Raw genomic sequence first — 18167 nt, forward strand, 5'->3', positions numbered from 1 at the left:
CTTATTTAGACTAAAAGACAAAGTTTGTACAATAAGGCTCTGAAAATGCTGTCCAACAGAACTTTGCAACAATGGAAATATTCTCTCAACTGCTCAATATGGTAGCCACGTGTGGCCAATGAGCACTTGAAATGTGGCTGGAGTAACTGAGGAATAAATTTTTAATTTTATTGCATTTTAATCTATTTAAATAGCCACATGTAGCTACTGTATTGGAGAGGACAAATCCATGATCTGCACTCCACCCCAATCATTCTGTTACCTCTCTGACCTCACCTCCTACTTAGAACCACCTTGTGCACACCACTCCAGTCACATGGGCCTCCTGGCTGTCACTTGAATATGCCACGGACACAGGCATTTTGAAACGTTTGCACTTGCTGTTTTCTTCCTGGAAAGCTCTTCCCCTAGATGTCTGCATGGCTTGTTCCTTAACCTCCATCAAGTCTGCACTCAAACGTAACCTTCATGAGGTCTCCCTTCGCCCGTCTCGAAATGGCAAATTTTTCCCCCAATGCATTTTCTACCTCCTTTCCTGCTTTTCCCTTTAACACTGATCACTGTTTAATGCAGCATGCATTTTTATTTATTTATTTTGCTTGTTATCCCACTAGACCATATTCCATGAGAGAAAGGATTTTTGTCTGCTTTGTTCCCTGCATATCCCCAGCAACTAGAACAGTGATCAATAAATATATGCTCAATGAATGAATGGTCAGAAGTTCTTGAGATTCTGTCCTGTTTGTTGTTTCTACTGACTCTTGTTCACAATGGTTTGTGTCTGTGTGGCTTCAGATTTTTGATTGTGGGCCTTCCCTTAGCAAGGCATTTTCCTCCTTGTGAAAACCACATCATCACATCCTTTCCCAGTGGTTTTGCATTTATTTCTGTCAGGTACGCCAGTTAGAGGTGCCAGATAAAATCTAGGATATCCAGTTAAATTTGAATTTCAGATAGACAACAAGTAATTTTTAGTGTAAGTATGTTCTGTGCAATATCTGGGATGTATTTATACTAAAAAAACTATTTGTGCCCTTTATTTTTATTTGCAAAATCTGGCAACCCTAACACCAGGACTATTGCCAGCCCTGCACCAGGTTTTATTTTATCTTTGGACTGGTAGTTCCTAGACTCTGCTGAAAATTTAGACCCAAACCTGTGTGAGGCACAGGCCCCAGGCTTCAGGTTAAAATTTCTCAGGGGAGACTTCTCTTTTCATCTAGGGCCATTCATCCTTTGTTATCTGTCTTACTGAGCAGAATTTTTAAGGTTCGCCCTTTTACTGTTCTAACTCCCTACTATGCCTAACCCCAAATTTTGTCTCCTATCCCTTTATGGAGGTTAAATACCCAGCATCTGGTAACAAACTCTCCCCCACTCCTAAAATGTCCAGTGCTTGTCACTCTCAGTTTCTTCTTTGATTCTGACACCTGGGTATACTTCTTTATTTCTTGACATTAGCTGGGCCTTTTAAAGAATTCTGATTTTATTTTACCTAACATTTCTAGAAATTTATAGACAGGTTTTCATCTTATCTAGTCTGCCATCTTGCCAGAGTGCTGCCTCCACAATAGGCAGGAGATAATGTATTTATTGTAAATAGCACAGGCTTTAGAACCATACAGAACCTGGGATTTAATATTTTTAACTACATGATTTCAAACACATCACTGACGTTAATTATGCAAGGAAGCCATTAGACTGAGGTGGCTCTAATGCCATGGCGGCCTGTATAAGCAACCCAAAACCTAACCCTGTAAGTGCCTCGAGGTTCCAAAATCAAAACACTAAGGATGACCAATCCACAAGTAGCCAACTAGGCTTTAAGCCATAGGCAATCAAATAATTTCCTCTCTTTGCTTCCACACTTCTAAGTCTTTCCCTTGGCTCCTTTGGTGATATGCTCCCAACCTCACCCAGTTTGAATCCATAAACGTGCAAATTAACTCTTAAAATTGTTAATATGCCTCTTTTTCTAAACCTACTTCTTATTCCCTAAAGTGGAAATGATTATAAAAGGGCTGTTGTGAAGACTGATTCAGTTCAGTGTTTTGAACACAGTAGGTGATCAAAAATATTAACTCCTTTTCTTTCTGCCCAGTGTATAATCTACACCGTCTTCCAAAACCGTTCCTCTGTCTTTTCATGTGGAGGTTGCCTTTTCTCTTCAACCACTGCACTCACCGTGGCCAGGAGGAAATGCACGCCGCCTTCCTGATACCCACATCCCGATACCCGTTCATTGCCACTTTTCCCCCACCATCAAAACTCTTTGTGATGCTCATGCCACCTAGTTCCATGACCTTTCCTTTGGGGCTGTGGTACCTAGTATTTTCCAAGCCACTGTCCCCATTCAGTAAGGGCTTTCACCTAGTGCCAGGTCTTCTCCATTCTTCCTCTGTAATCATTTTGGAGAATTCAAGTATCCCGCATGGCCACTTTTATGGTTTTTTTGACATCTGCTCTTGTAACCTCCGCTCCATGTAAACCACCTCCACACGTCCACACTCTTATCAGCAAGAACTCCAACTCTTAAGTCTTAGTAATTCTGTCTCTACACAAAACCTCCTATTCTTCTGATTCCTTGCCTTTCATTCTAATTATTCATTGATATTAAGATATTTAATGCCTAGATCCATCATTTTCCTCAGGTTAATATTTTTAAGTTGCATTTTCTTCCTCCTCCATCACTTGAAATTTTATCTCGGCTTTTTCACTCCATTGTCTCTCCAGGAACCCCAAACTTTGAGGCCCCAACAAGATAAGTCCCCTTCAGGACATCACCTCCACATCTCTCACAGCAGCAGGAAAATATTCACACTGGGGCTCTTACAAATTCCTACTTTCCAGTTTACCCTGGGCCCAATCTCTCCTCAACGCTTTCACTTATCTTTGACCTGCTTATTTTCCCATCCCCCTCAGTAACTATAGTACATAAAAACTATTTCTAGTCAAGTTTAAATCCAGCTTAACCATCACAACCCTCTAATAGGCAGAATATTACATTTTGAATCTGCTGCCCCCTGCTGACATTTTACCAAGTTGCAAATTTTACCTTTCCAAAGCCATAGAAGCCAGGTTTTCTATGGATTCTATACCTAATTTTCCTTGTTATAGTCCATTCATCTATCTTCCTATATATAAGCCAGAGGTCTTTATTATGATGGATATTTATCATTTTCTTGTGGTTCTATTAGTTTTTGCTTTATGTATTTTGAGGCTATTTTAAATCGGTATATACAAGATTAGATTTTAATTGGTAGTGAGTTGATTCTTTAAGATTTTAAGTAGTGTTCTCTAGCCCTGATCCTGCTTGCTTTTTCTTAAAGTCTATTTTCTCTTATGTGAATATAACTATTTCAGCTGCCCTTTGGAAAATATATATATACCCAGTGTATCTACTTTACTCTTTCACTTTCAAACTCTGTGTCCTTAGGTTTTAGGTGTGTTCCTTGTAAACAACTTGTTGCTGGATTACTTTTTCCAATTTGAATTTTCTTTAAACTGAAGAATTTAGTCTTGATTAAGCACTATCAAAATCCAATCCCAGTAGCACTCCCTTGGCTCCTGCCAGTATATGCTAATTATTACATTTCTGGCTTCTAGTCTTTTCCCTTATCAGGCCCAGCACATCCACAGCAAGGCTCTGCGAGGATTTAACCCTAGCTACAGGCCTGACAGCCACAAAGTAGGTGGGAGCAGTTATTGTCTGAGCGGGGAGGCGTAGGGGTTAGGTAGCAGCCTCTGCAGCATCTTCTAGCATAAGAAGTGACTTATTGGGGAAGAGAGGGCTACCGCAAAATCAGGAGTAGGGACTGCAAAGTCAACATCCTCATGGCATGTTGCAAGATTCTAGGTTTTCTCTACCAGGGCCTTGACTTTCACAAAACAGAACTTGGCTGAACATTTAAGTCTCTGAAACTCTGTAACTACAACAATTATACGTTTAGCTTGAAGCACAGCTTTCAACCTAGGCCTCCTTGTAAGCTCCCCAGAGATACCTTGGCTCTCATATTTCAGCACTAACAGTTTGATAACAGCCCTCAGCCACATTCTTCTGTTGTATTGATAACCACAACCTAGCAGCAACCAGCCAACTCTGCTCTTCTTGTAGACATCGTTCTCCCCCTATTTATCAAATACCTGCCTCACTGAACTTCTAGAAAATTCCTCTCCATGGGGATATTTGCTCAAGTTACCACCTGTGTCTGGGGTCTCCAAGACCACCCCCACACTGAGTGATCTGCTAGAAGGACCCACAGAACCAAGCACATATAACTGTACTCACAACTATGATTTCTTACAGAGAAATAACATCAAACAAAATCAGCCAAGGGAAAAGGCAATGAACAAACCAGAGGAAACCAAGCACAAGTTCTAAGGGTCTTGACCCAATAGTCACATGGCACAACCATAATTCCTTCAACAATGATGTGTAACATATATACTGTCCACCAGGGAAGCTTGCCCAAGCCCGGGCATAGGTGGCCAGGGTTTTATGGAGCTCAGCCATGTAGGTGTGGTCTGTCTAGCATGTACCAAAATTTCAGATACCCAGAGGGAAAGCAGGTGTTCAACATAAACTTTATTGCTTGTACAAACATTTCAGGCACAGTAAACTGCCCTTATCAGTTAATAAATGGAGGAGAACATGCCTGAAATCCCAATTGTTAAACATTAGCCAAAGGCGAACCTTGCATGCAGGTCTTTATAAGGAAAGCAGGTTTAGGTCTGCTATGCTAACTCTCTTTTCTGCACACCATCTGTGAAATATTTAATAACTGAGCCATGACCTTGTGCCAAGGAGTACATATACCACACTTACCGACCAGGATGTCATCCTCTTCATCCTTTGGGTGAGAGATGAGCCAGCTCCTAATCTCTGATTAACCTGTTTGCTCACATCTCACTCCTGGTCTACTTTTGTTAGTCTGGGTCCTCCAAGAAGCAGACGCAAGACGAAGAAGCAGATACCAAGACCAAGAAGGGATAAGCTGTGTAATAGATTTAATAGAGGCAACACTGGTAAGGAAAAATAAGGAAAGAGGAAGGTTGGATGAAAGCAACTTAGAGAATAATGTAATTGTACGGGAGTCTAACAAGACCTCCAGAGTCCTCAAGCCGAAGTCAAGGAGTCATAAGATCCCTCTCAAGATCAGTCCTTGGCTGAAAGCAGCGTGAGAAGCGGAGCCTCTGCATGAACACAGGGATGGGTTTCAGAGTGCAGCAGCTAGGCGGGCCTTCACTGTGTTATGCTCCCACCTGTTGGAGATCTGAGTCACACTTTCGTGGCTGCCACCACAATGACTATGGCTCTCAAAATACACTTGAAAAATATTCGCTATCAAACAAATATTTAGTACTAACAGTACACAGGTTGCAATACTTTTTAGTTAAGTGTTATAAAACCACCTAAAATAGAACACTGATTAACAATGAAAATATGAATAATCTTTCACATTACATTAACTGAACAATAGTCTATGGATGAATTCTGGAGAAAAGACATTTCCAAATTGCTTTGTGAATTGGGAGTTTAAACTGATAAGGACAGCATTCTGTATTAGTACTAAATCAAGGTTAGTCAATGACAAAAAATGTGTTACAAAATGTTTGTAACTCAAATAATTTTCTGAAATATGATTTATATTAATAGAGTAAATATCATTTGTAAGTTTATCTTCCTGATTGACCTCAAATACCTTTAGCAAAAAAAAAGGCATTCCTACACATTTTACACGACGTTCTTATGTGGACAATAAATGACCATATGTAAAACTTCTGAGGTAAAGAAACAGAGCAACGTTTACAGATGTTTCTAAAAATTATTTTACACATAATTTGGGAACTTCTAAACTGTATACACTTAGATGATAAAGTAGAATAATATTTTCTTTAGTATCTAATATTATCTAACAGGATTGGTTTTCTAATTTTTATTAATGTTATCCTCATAGATAACATTGGCCATCAATATTTGTAACACAAAATTAACCCAAGGAGACTATAGAGTTTTTGCCATCTGCTAAGTTTCAACAGAAAGCTGGTCCCCATAGTTGCTCTGGCAATTCCTTCCAACATGTTTTTAACTAACTCAGATTAAACAGTTCCTAAGATCAAACAGTTAATTCCTACCAGAAAATAAATTGTTCTACCATATTAACTAGGTTCGGCCTTTGCATGCAGCTTATGACTTGGTACAAACAACAGAAGCTACTAGAAATAAACAATAAACAAAAATATTAAATGTGAAAGATAAAGTTTACTTTTAAAAAAATGAGATCAATATCATTTTCATGTAGAAGATGCCATTTTTATTTACAGGCTAATAAAAAAATATTAAACTCAACTTAACTAGATATAATACATTTGTCATAAATCCTACAGATGTGAGGCCTACCTAAGTGGAAGACTGGATAGGTGGGATAATGGATTACATAATAAGGATATCAAATAATGTGCAGCTTAAACATGAAAACATTAGTCCACTGTGGAGGTGGGGTGAGGAATAAAACCAGCACCAAGACAAGCTGTGCTAACTTTTGGCAACTGTTCAGTTATAATTACCAAGACACAAAATTTTCAACTCTCTTAAATCTAATTTAACATGTCTCATAACCCAAATGTTGTTTTTCCATCATATTCACAACAGATACTATAAAAAAAGAATTTAGAGGTTAACATGTAAATATATACACACACACACACAACCCTTATACCTTACTGAAAATTTTTTCTCAGCTACTGTGCGTATGTGCATTTGTATACTTTTTCCTTTTTAAATGTAACAGCTATGCAACAATTCTCTCCTTATCTGTTTGGTTTTGTCCTAAAAACTTGACTGTTGAGTTTCCTATAAATGTGAAAATATAAAAACTGCTTCTCATTTAGTCCTTTGGAAAAAGTCTATAATTCTTAGTTCATCCCCCCCCAAAATCATATATTCTGAAATAAACTTTTAACTGGGTACTTTTTAAACATCTAACAGGATGCTCACAGTAGCATCTGAGCAATAGTGCTCTCATGTAGGCTTGTAAACCAAGGTTAAACAGGAATGAAAAGGGAACTGACCTGTGTGTACAATTTTAAATTTTAAACTACACAGAAATTTTTTTATTCTTCTTATCAGGTCCTTGAAAGAAGTTATATCATAACCATTTCATACAATCGTTTATATTACATATCATTCTCATAGATATGCCAGTTCAAAGGTCTAAAAAAATTCTTTATAAACTTATTAGATAGGTCTTAAAAATCAAAAGGTTTTAGCTAATAGTTCCTAAGAATTCAGTCACAGTAGATAAAAGACATTCTCTGAAAAAAATGTCATGGTCATCCCATTCTGGACTGTGTTTTAAAAAGATAAAATGTGGTTTCAAGTCACAACCAAAAAGTTTTCAGATATGCTACAATATAAATCTTTTGGCTAAATAAATACACTAGCTAAAATCTAGTTTGCAGATCTCATGTCATGCATGGGAATGAATAAGGAAAAACATTTTTTTTCTTTTAAGAGGCCTAGCCTAGCATGTCAGGAACAAACAATAACATGTAGCTTGCTTATTCAGTTGTGCAATTAAATACTAACTTTTGCTTAGAGGCAATATTATCCTACAAGGTATTTTAATATCAGTAACAATATATACTATGAAGTACATTTCTATTACAAATTAACATGGTGACATAACAGATGAACAAAACCACCCAAAACAAACCATAAATGAGCAATAGTTAAAACATAAAATTTATAAATAGCAAAACCATCAAATAAAGTATATACATTTTATAGATTTACCTATGAAGAAATATATAGTACATCTAGGAAAGACAACAAAATGTGTTGTATATCGCATTACATCTGAATATTAGAAATGAAGAACTGATAATACTCTGAAAGCCTTGTAGGCTTTCCCCCACTTAATATTCTCTTAAATGCCTATCCTTTAAAACAGTGATATTGGCAAAAACTATCACCCCTTTTAAAACAGTATTTTCACTTTCTCACAGGGTACAGTGGCCTGCAGAACAGTAAATAAGAACAAGTACTCCATGCTTAATACTGGGATAACAGAATTAGCAAATCTGTAGTTCACATATGAAAAGCACTTTAGCCAAACTTACACTGACATGAAAAGCCAACCAGAACAATTACTGTATCAAAAGGTTTTCACCTTATCTTTCCCACCAGTACCGCAGCTTTTTAGATGACTGGCAAATCAGTTACTTTCAGAGAAAACTGTTTAATGCAATGTGTTTTGTTAACACAGTAATAAATTTGAGCTTTTACTGCCAGAAAAATGTATCTTTTGAGTGCCAGGACAATTACATCAAGACAAGTTTTATGAACAACTCAAAATGTATAAAACTGTCTTTTGTGGATCCTAGAAAAAAAACATTTGAGATTAAACATTAATAATGTAACGCTTCAATACCATGCACACAGATCAACATAATTGAGAACAGATATTTCACATCCATCTGCATTTCTTTTAAAAACCAGAAAAGTACAATGTACATTACTTTTCGGAAACTATTTCTAGTGCAGCACTGATTGATAAAGGATTGCTTAAACAAAACTATTTTGTACTGCACTGAATAAAACTGAAAGGCAAACTTATTACAATAAGTAATCATTAAGAACTGATTTAGATATCGGGATGCAAAATATATTTAAAAAAACAAACAAACAAACCATCTTTCAGTTTAAAAAAAATTAAGTCAAATCTACATTTCTGTAATTCATTGAGTCAAGTTCTGTCCTTCGAAACACCACACTTAACATTTTGGAATATATAATATAAATTCATTTATTCCCTTGTATTTAAAGGCTATTTCTTATAAAATATCAGTTTGCGCTATCCTTCTACTAAATGGAAAAGGAACCAAAACAGTAGTGCTTCATTTAGTACTGAAGAGCCCAATAACATCCCTTTAGGAAACACATGCTTTGGTGCTTTACAATTTTTTAAGAAAATCAAAATTGCTTTACATGCAATAGCCAATTATGGTATACCACAGAAAACAGGGAGTTATGCATTTAGAATTGTTCACATGAAGCCCTGAGGTACCCGCCTTTCATTTAGGCAACGAACAGCCTCCCTTGACCTTGTATAGTCTTTGTCCCATCTTCCCTAGTGCCCCAAATTCGGAAAAGTCTGATTAACAATCTTGAGTGGGGATACAGTCAATTTAATAAGATTTTTTATGATACAGACTGTGTAGATCATCTAATTTAGAAGCACCATCTTCTAGTGGAGTTTCACTTGAAGTTCCTAGGTCTCCATTTTCATGTCCATCGGTTACTGCCTTCTTATTAAATCCTAAAAGAGAAAAAAGAAGCAGTCATTTTCTAGAGTAAAAACAATAAAAAAGGGTCTTGTGATTTTAATGAGCAATAACATAGGAATGCTCACTGTAATTAATAGTAATATAAGGCAAACAATGGGGCCCTAAATTAGTCAAGTCGGCAGTTTCTGAAAAAGAAATTTTTCATTCTTACGGTAAATATCAAATATTATTTTGATTTTAAAAATATTACTTCTTGGATATATCTAAAAATTGTAAAACTTTTCACACCAAATTTTCCATGAAACTTAGAATAAACGCAATTGTAAAATTCAGTCAATTTTACTTGTACAAATATCTATTAAATTAAATTATAAATTTTATTTTTCTTTTACATTTTGCTTTAAGATTATTTAACTTCACTTCACTAAGGTACATACTAGTTTATTGCTAAAAATCTAGTTTGTTGGTAAGACAATGTCCAGATACAATTTAAAACTGATTTTGCTTTATCTACAAAATTGATAATAGGCTTTCAAATAAATCAGAGTGAGCTATGAAGTATGGACATATGCTAAATAAAACCCAATGGATTTATTTTTTGTGAGTTGAGTCCATTAATAGTAATATATCCTAAGAGCATCCATTTTTTGTTGAGTATCATTTTAATTGGTCTGCAATTTACATAGGTGATAAAGTATTTTAGCCTCGGTTGAAAAAAAAAAAGGAACGAGCCTTCTAATTCTGAGAGAAAATAGTAGAAAGGCTGAAAGATAATGAAATTACAGGGAGAGCAGCCTAACAGTATAAGGTTTTAACATATTGCCACAGTTTGTTTAAGATGCACGAGAATAATAATCGTTACTGCTGTCTCTACGTAGATAACTCATACAAGTTTACCAGAAGGGCACCAGTTCATCAGTTCACTATAAAACTCTATGCCAGAAGTTCTCAACTTTTTGGTCTCAGGATACCTTTGTACTCTTTAAAAAGAACTGAGGGCTCTGAAGAGCTTTTGGTAATGCTGATTATTAATGTTATGTGGGTTATCGATATTTACCATACTAGTAATAAAAACTGAGAAAACTAAAAAAAAATTGCTTTGTTAAAAATGACGAAAACCCCCAAAATGTTAACATAAATAACATATTTGTTTAGTGAAACTATATTTTCAAACCAAATTTAGTTAGAAGAATAGCATTATTTCACAGTTTTGCAAATATCCTTAATGTCTGGCTTTACAAAAGATAGCTGTATTCTCATATTTGCTTCTGCTCAGTCTGTTACAAGTATGAAAAAAGTTCACTCTCACACAAACATGTAGTTGGAAAAGGGAAGAGTAGCTTGATAGCCCTTTCAGGTAACTGTTAATATTCTTCTTGATATTATACCAAAATCTGACAACACAATTTAAAATCATATCAATAAACTTTTTGCATTGTTAACATTAAAATCCATTTGTCTGCCTTGTACTTTGAATGGCTTTCCCATGCAGCATTTTGTAACATCACATACTGGTCATTTGAAAAATATTAGATCACCGAGTTATGTAGCAATTCTAAAAGCTAATGCATTTCATTTTACTATATCAAAAAACCACATTCATTAATCACCACCAATCTTATCAGAAAAGTTCTTTAAGTGTGGAACAACTCTTGAGGTCGTGGTGGTTGATGCATGCATGTTTTATGAAATCCTAATTTTCACTTGAAAGCTCACATTTTATCACTGGCAATACTGTCAGTTGTTTTTCTTGAAGTAATGAACTCACTTTGTTCATTTAAAAAAAATGGCTGCCAAATCGCCTGAGCAAACATAACTTGTCATTCTTTCAAGTAAAAACTGTCTTCCATTAAAAAAATGGCTAATACAGCTAGCAACTTAATCACTTAAGTAACTTTTCATTGAGACCAGCACCTTGGTTCAGCACACAGACTAAGTGCTTTTTGCACACTTCCCATGTCATCACACAGAATATAAAAGGCAGTTGTACTCAATAGTCAAGATTTAATAAAATGAACAGTTTTTACTATATCATCAAGGATATTCTTAAGTGAAACTAGCATTTTCTTCTTTTTAACTCTGAGTGGATGGCAAGGAAGAAAACAATGATTACTAGTACAGTAGTGCCACTGCCTTGATTCATACTAAAGCACCAGTAATTTTACCCCCATTGTTTTTGTACCATCAGTGTAAATATCAACACAGCAAAAAAAAAAAAAAAAAAAAACAAATGGTTTTTTAGTATTTTTATGAAAAATTCTAATATCACGAACCCTCTGAAAGGTCTCAGGGACCCCCTCAGAGAACCATAGATGACAATTTAATAACTACTGCTCTATGTAAAAGAAAGTGTTAGAATTTTTCTATACAATATGAGTAAATTATAGAGATGAAATTAAACCAAAAATCCTCACAATCACATATCCGGATTATAATAATCATAAAACTACAGTCTAATCCCTTACTCACATTTCACCTGTAACTCATTGTATTATGAGAAGAATTTGTATTAAGACAGCAAGATAACATTAAAGTAGCTTTACTCTAAAAGGCATGTTGGTCTTTGTTCAGAGTCTAGAAAACTTGAATTTTATTTATTTTTAAAGGATCACTTGTAGTTCAATGACTGGTAACGTACCTGTCTTAAAGTCCAACATACATCTAGAAAAACTAATATGCAGATAAAATTCCGACAGTTATTGGTGTACAATAAAACTACAAGCAAGAAAAGGCTATTCATTCAGTTAATGACGTTTTCCCCATTACTAAAACAGTGTTACTGAAAAACATCTAAGGCATTCATACTGCAAAATTTTATTAATAAATACATTAATAAGAACTTTCAGAGTGACTTTTACCTTGTAACACTTTGATTTCCCCACTTGTGTCTTTGCAGCTAGCTCCAGGGTTACTACCTCCCTCTAACTCGTCAAGGTACAAACGGTAACGATGTCCACTCTCATCTTCATACTCCACATTTTCATCATCAGAATCCACTTCAGGAGCCACATAAACTACTTCAAATTCAATCTCACCTCTCTGAAATGAGGAAAGAAAATTAGGAAGTCAAGTTATTCTAACTGTAATTGAAAAAAGGATTTCTAAATTCTTTGTAGTGGAAGACAAGTGAAGAGCAGCACTTAAGACCTCAGATGCAGCTCCTTTCAAGACAACAAACAATAAAATTCTAGAATCTCAAGAGGGTGAAGAGGACTTCGAGGCTGGTGTGTCCAGACCAACCTCATGAATCCTCTATAAGTAATTTTCTTATAATACTGCAGTAGGTCTTTCTACTGTTCACAGTATTTTCGTTAATAGGCCTAAAATTAAAAAGGATGCTTAACTATTCAATTTATAGAATTTTGGAGGAGATTTTCAATTTAAGAGTCATTTTGTCATTTTGTGCTTTACATAGCAATTCAGCAGATTTATCTAAATAGTCAGATATTAAAGTTGTACCTGATGTCATCACACAAACTTTTCCTTGACTAATTTAAGAAATCTCTATACAATGACAAATTTTGTTTCTTACTGACGAGGTCTTGAACCTTTTCTTAATTTTCACTGAATATCAGACATAGTGTTAATCAAGGTATTCTGTTCAGTAATAATAGTAGTCACTGTATTCACTGTGCAAAATTATATCCTTCAATCCTCAGGATAACCCTATTGTAGTCCCTTTTACATAAATGAAAAACCTTAGTGAGTCCTGGAGAAAGCAGATAATTTTCCCAATATGATGAACAAGTAAAACAGAAAAATAGAAATTTGACTCTTTGTTCTTCTAGATTAAATGTATATTTGTATAATTATTAATAACAACTTTATGTTCAAATAAAAAAGTTGATTATTTTATAAATTATAATTGTCATTTAATAAAAGACTACAATCATTACACGTGATGAGTCTGGTATCTGCAACTCTGAAAATTATGGCCTGCCTTTGCTTAAAAGCAAGCATGGTTTTTTGTTTTTTTTGTTTTTTTTGTTTTTTTTACTGCTACTCGCTGTTAGTCTCTTTGGTGCTCCTTTCTTCCCAGCAGTTTAAGGTTATGCTTCAGAATTTTAATATGCGCTTATCGTTTCCTTAAAACTCTTTATGACTGCCTATTTGTATCTCCTTTACCACAGCTGCCATTCAACCCATTCTCGTACTACTGGATGACAGCCAAGTTGGGTTGAGAAGACACTAGCTTAAAGAGGCACGGCTGCATTCTTAGATCTCCCTTATCAGACAATGCTTTTTAAAAAAGCATTTTGGGGAGACAGATAATAATGCAGTGGTTTTTGGTAAAGTTCTAGGTGACAGAAGTAGGTATGTGGGTGGCTGTCACAGAAACACAGATTTTAGGATTACTATAATGAAGAGCTTTCTAAAAATCAGCAATGTTCCACAATGGAATGGACTGCTTTATCATCAAGTTATTCTTTTAATGTAATTATTTAATTAGAGATATTGCAGAGATTTATGCATCATGTAGAGTTGAGCTAAATGAGCTATAAATTCACTTTCAAGTCTGAGATTCAATTCTACACTGGCTTATCACACTGATGATCCAACAAACATTTCAAGTAGTACTAATGCCTCTCCAATTCCCTCAACCCTATTCTTGAAGGAAAAACAAAACAAATCTTAAGTACACTAAATAATAAATACGACTTCTGGATATGGATCTCAACTCTATAATTTGCTCTGCAACTTTGAAAAAATCATTTATTTCTCTAAGAATCTTAGCCTACTCATTTTAAATAAGAGGGTTGGGCTAAATGACTTCTAAGGACTCTTTCAGTTCTAACATTTATGACTATAAAATAAATCCACTTCTAGCACTGTTTTTTCTATAATACTTCATATTTGTATAATGCTTTTGTCATTAATGATGTTTTGCTCTCTAAGAGTCAGGTCCTGTTCCGAGCACTTTATATGTATTAACATACGTAATCCTTACAGCTCACTACAGCACTGGACACTGCAGCACAGAGGATGTAAGTAACTTGCTTAAAGTTATACAACTGTGGAAAAAAGAAAATAAAATCTCCCATTTCAGTAAATCAGGCTGAATGTCTTCTATAAAAATCCCAAATTAAACGAAACTGTTATCTATATATAAACACTTTACTATTTGAGAAATCTCCTAGGGAAGTATAAAATATTCAATAGATTCAGAAAGAATCAATTGATAGATCCAATTTAAATTGCATAAAGGGAACCTACCTGCTGGGAAAGAATGGTTACAGCTTCTTTATGTTTTGTATCCCTTAGGTTAACTCCATTAACAGCCAAAATAGCATCTCCAACATGTAGGCCTCCACATCTATCAGCAGGTTGCCCTGGGTGGATCTCAGAAATAAGGATTGGAACACCATGTTCCTTCCCACCCTGATGAAAAAAACAAAACAAAACAAAACAGGGCAGTAAATTTAGTTTACTCTTTGTATAACCACAGACTATTCAAACAATAAAATATTTTCTTCAAACTATATTTCAAAAGCACCTATACTATCTATAAATGCTGAGTGAAATCTTATTTGCTGCTTAAGTAATGATAAATTGTGAGCATCAAAGGGTTACCTCTTAGTAAACGATTAATAACATACATGTGCTTTTTCTAAAAGCATTCTAGAGCCAAACAAAACAAAACAAAAACCTACAACTGGCTAAACTCTTTTAAATATAAATAAAAATATTTGATGTACTAGTAGTCTACAGCACTATTAGATTTTATCGAATCTAAATCACTATAAATGGTATAAGACATTCCATTCTTTTATGTACCACAAAAATAATTTTAAGATCATAAGATGAATCGCAATTTCAGATGTTAAAGCGCAAAAAATATGCAATGTAGAAATGATGAAATGCAGTATTTAGTATCAATCACTCTCCATCCTGTAACACAGTTATTTGTGTGTATCTTATTTCTTCTACTAAATTTTTGAAGGCAGTGCATTTGAAAAGGTAGGTAATTCAATAAATATTCATTAGATAAACTTTTTATGGTAAGAAACATTCCTACATTAAGCAATACCAGAAAGTAAATGAATTTATGCAGTGCCTAAGCATTACCAAATGAAAATTAGTGTAAAACCACCTTATTCATTCATCTGGAACAAAGCACTGAATAACAGCAAAATGACTCCAAATATATGTATTTTATAAAAGATCGCTCACAGGAATGGTGCCCAAAACAACTCTTTATAAAAGCATCAAATTTAAAAAGGATGAATGTTTGGACCCAAAAGTTAGTCGAATCTGACAGCAAAGAAGTGAGATAAAGATAACATACACGCTAGAGAAAAAAACTATGTATTCTGGAGCCATTTAACATAGAAGAAAACGGTCATATCCATTTCCAAAGGATCCTAGAGGCATCACAGAATATGGTACAGAACTATGAAAAATGTTAAACTATGCTTATTAAAGGTATAGTTAACAGTTATTAGGAAGATTTACATACAAAAAATAAGTTTACAAAAAAAGTTTACACAAAAAGATTGCCCATGGGGGCAAATTTAATTATTTAGTAAATATATCCAGAATACTTTGTCAATGATGTTCAATGAAGGAGCATGATTATACTAGGTAACTATAGAAAAGAAGACTGGAAGCACTACTTCTTACTGTAATTGAAATGCCAAGGCCTTCGTGATCTTCCTTAAGGAGGAGAACTTTTCTGATGGGACCAACACCTTGGCTTTTCTTTAAAGAGTCTTGATCCTTATTGGGGAGGTGGGGGAAGAAGAAGAATTAGTATTACTTAAATAATATGCCAAATAGAGTAAACTCATGTTATATAACTAGTTTTTATTATTATTTTTTAAACTTGTTTTTATTAAACAAAGAAATCTTCCTTAATTTCCTGCAATGGATACACAGCATAGTGTTAGGAAAGTAATTAATGGATAAAATGGAAAAGTGAAAATAGCTGTTCTGTTAATATAGTGAAATGTATAGATGATTTTCTCACTCTTCTGTCACATTCTCTTAACACTGATATATCTCTTTTTAAATTGTAGGACATTACAAAAAAATTGCCAAGAATTAATTGATAAACAAATGCCTTCGAGAAATGAAAGCGAGTAATTGTTTACCTTCACTGGAAAATATCTTTAAGATCTACATCCATTTTAACTGATTTGTACAACTGCAAAACCAATTACCAAACAGATCCTTCATTACTTTTTCATTCCTTTGAGCTCCAGAGTCTACCTTTTAAATAAAGGAGCTTGCTCCATTAATAATTCTTCCTCTGGTACCTTTCTTCTTTTCCTGTTTACTAAGCTCCTTCTCTATTCAGCATATAAACAAACCTCTTTATTTTAAAGCCTCTTATAGCTTTAAAATACTGATCATGTACAAACTCAAAACAAAATGAAAATCCTTCAATCCTTACTTATCTTCTTTAGCTACTATCCTCCTCCATCCTTCCTTAATCTTCACACAAAATTAATCCTCACTGCATCCACTTCCTTGTCTCCCACATTCATTACTCCAAACACTGTAATTAGGGTTTTGTTCCCACTTGCTCCACTAAAATTGTATTCTCTACAGTATCTGGTAACCAGTATGGTTACATCCAATGAAGACTTTTTAGTCACTACTCTAACCTTCAGAAAGTAAATACTGTTCACTACCTTCTCCTCGAAACCCTCTCTCTTCCATTTCCTTCGTTTCCATTACACTTCTTTCCCAGATAGCTTGTATCTGATAGGTCACCAAAGGAAGGAACCTGAGATGGAGCTATTTCCTCCATAAAAGTTTCTTTCCATCCTTGTCCTCCTTTTTAACTTCTATATACTTTTCCTGGGTGACGTAATCAATTCCATAGTTTCGATTATAAACAGATGGATGATTTGCCTAATATTTCTTTTTTAAAACTAAATTTATCGAGGTGACACTGGTTAATAAAATTATAGTTTTCAAGCGTACGATTCGATAATACATCATCTGTATAATATTGTATTGTGTGTTCACCACCCAAAGTCAAATCTCCTTCCATCACCATATATTTGACTCCTTTTACCCTTATCTACCACCCTCCCTCCGCCCTTTTCTCTCTGGTAACAACTCAACTATTGCCTATTTATCTAGTTCATTTGTTAATGAACTCAACTATTGCCTATTTATCTAGTTCATCAGTTTTATATCCCACACATAAGTGCAATCATATGGTTCTCAACTTTGTCTAACTTATTTCACTTAGTATGATAATCTCAAGATCTATCCATGATGTCATCTAATATTTCTTCAACTCTGACTTATCTCATGAATTCCCAAGTCATATATCCAACTAGATACATCTTGGCTGTCCACTGGCATTTCATACACTACACGTCTAAAACTGATATCACCCTCCTTTTCCCCATAACCTTCCTTTTCTTTTATATGCTTTATAAATGAATGGCATCAACTCACTCAGTTGCCCAAACCAAAACCTAGTCTTCTCACTTACCTACTTAACCAAAAGCAGTGAGTCAACAAGTCCTCTTGATTTTAATTCTATCAAACCTGTCCTTCCATTCAAATGCACTTCCTTTATTCTCATCACTTTCTCCTTAAATTATTATAGTATCTAAGGTATCCCCTCATCTTCAATGTGACCCCCTTCCAACATATCCTCTTAACTATACCAAAGTGTCAAACATATTAAACCTTATTAAATTTAAAACTCCTATGATTATCAGGTTAAAGTTCAAACTCCTTTATTTAGCATAAAGTAACTTTTGTTATATGGCCCCTGCTTAGAAGTTAACAGGCACCGCCAATATCCCAGAAAAGACAACGGTACATGTAAGTGCTTAAAGCCAGCCCCACTTCTCTCTCACCAACTCCCTGTACATGTCACTCCTTACAATAACCTTTGCATTATTAAAGGCAAT

General features: G+C 34.8%; 1 protein-coding gene across 1 annotated transcript in view; it reads right to left on the bottom strand.

The window, feature by feature from the left end:
• Positions 1 to 6242: 6242 nt before the first annotated feature.
• GOPC (golgi associated PDZ and coiled-coil motif containing) overlaps positions 6243 to 18167 on the bottom strand; it is a 32419-nt gene continuing 20494 nt past the window's right edge. Inside the window, exons 5-8 of the mRNA XM_006926121.3 lie at positions 15910 to 16005; positions 14503 to 14667; positions 12147 to 12327; positions 6243 to 9320 (exon numbers count right to left, since the gene is read on the bottom strand). Coding sequence (XP_006926183.1) covers positions 9190 to 9320; positions 12147 to 12327; positions 14503 to 14667; positions 15910 to 16005 — 573 coding nt within the window. The 3' untranslated portion in view covers positions 6243 to 9189. The remainder of the gene's footprint in view (positions 9321 to 12146; positions 12328 to 14502; positions 14668 to 15909; positions 16006 to 18167) is intronic.

The sequence above is a fragment of the Pteropus alecto genome, unplaced genomic scaffold (genome assembly GCF_000325575.1).
Source record: "Pteropus alecto unplaced genomic scaffold, ASM32557v1 scaffold79, whole genome shotgun sequence".
In the NCBI taxonomy this organism is placed as follows: domain Eukaryota; kingdom Metazoa; phylum Chordata; class Mammalia; order Chiroptera; family Pteropodidae; genus Pteropus; species Pteropus alecto.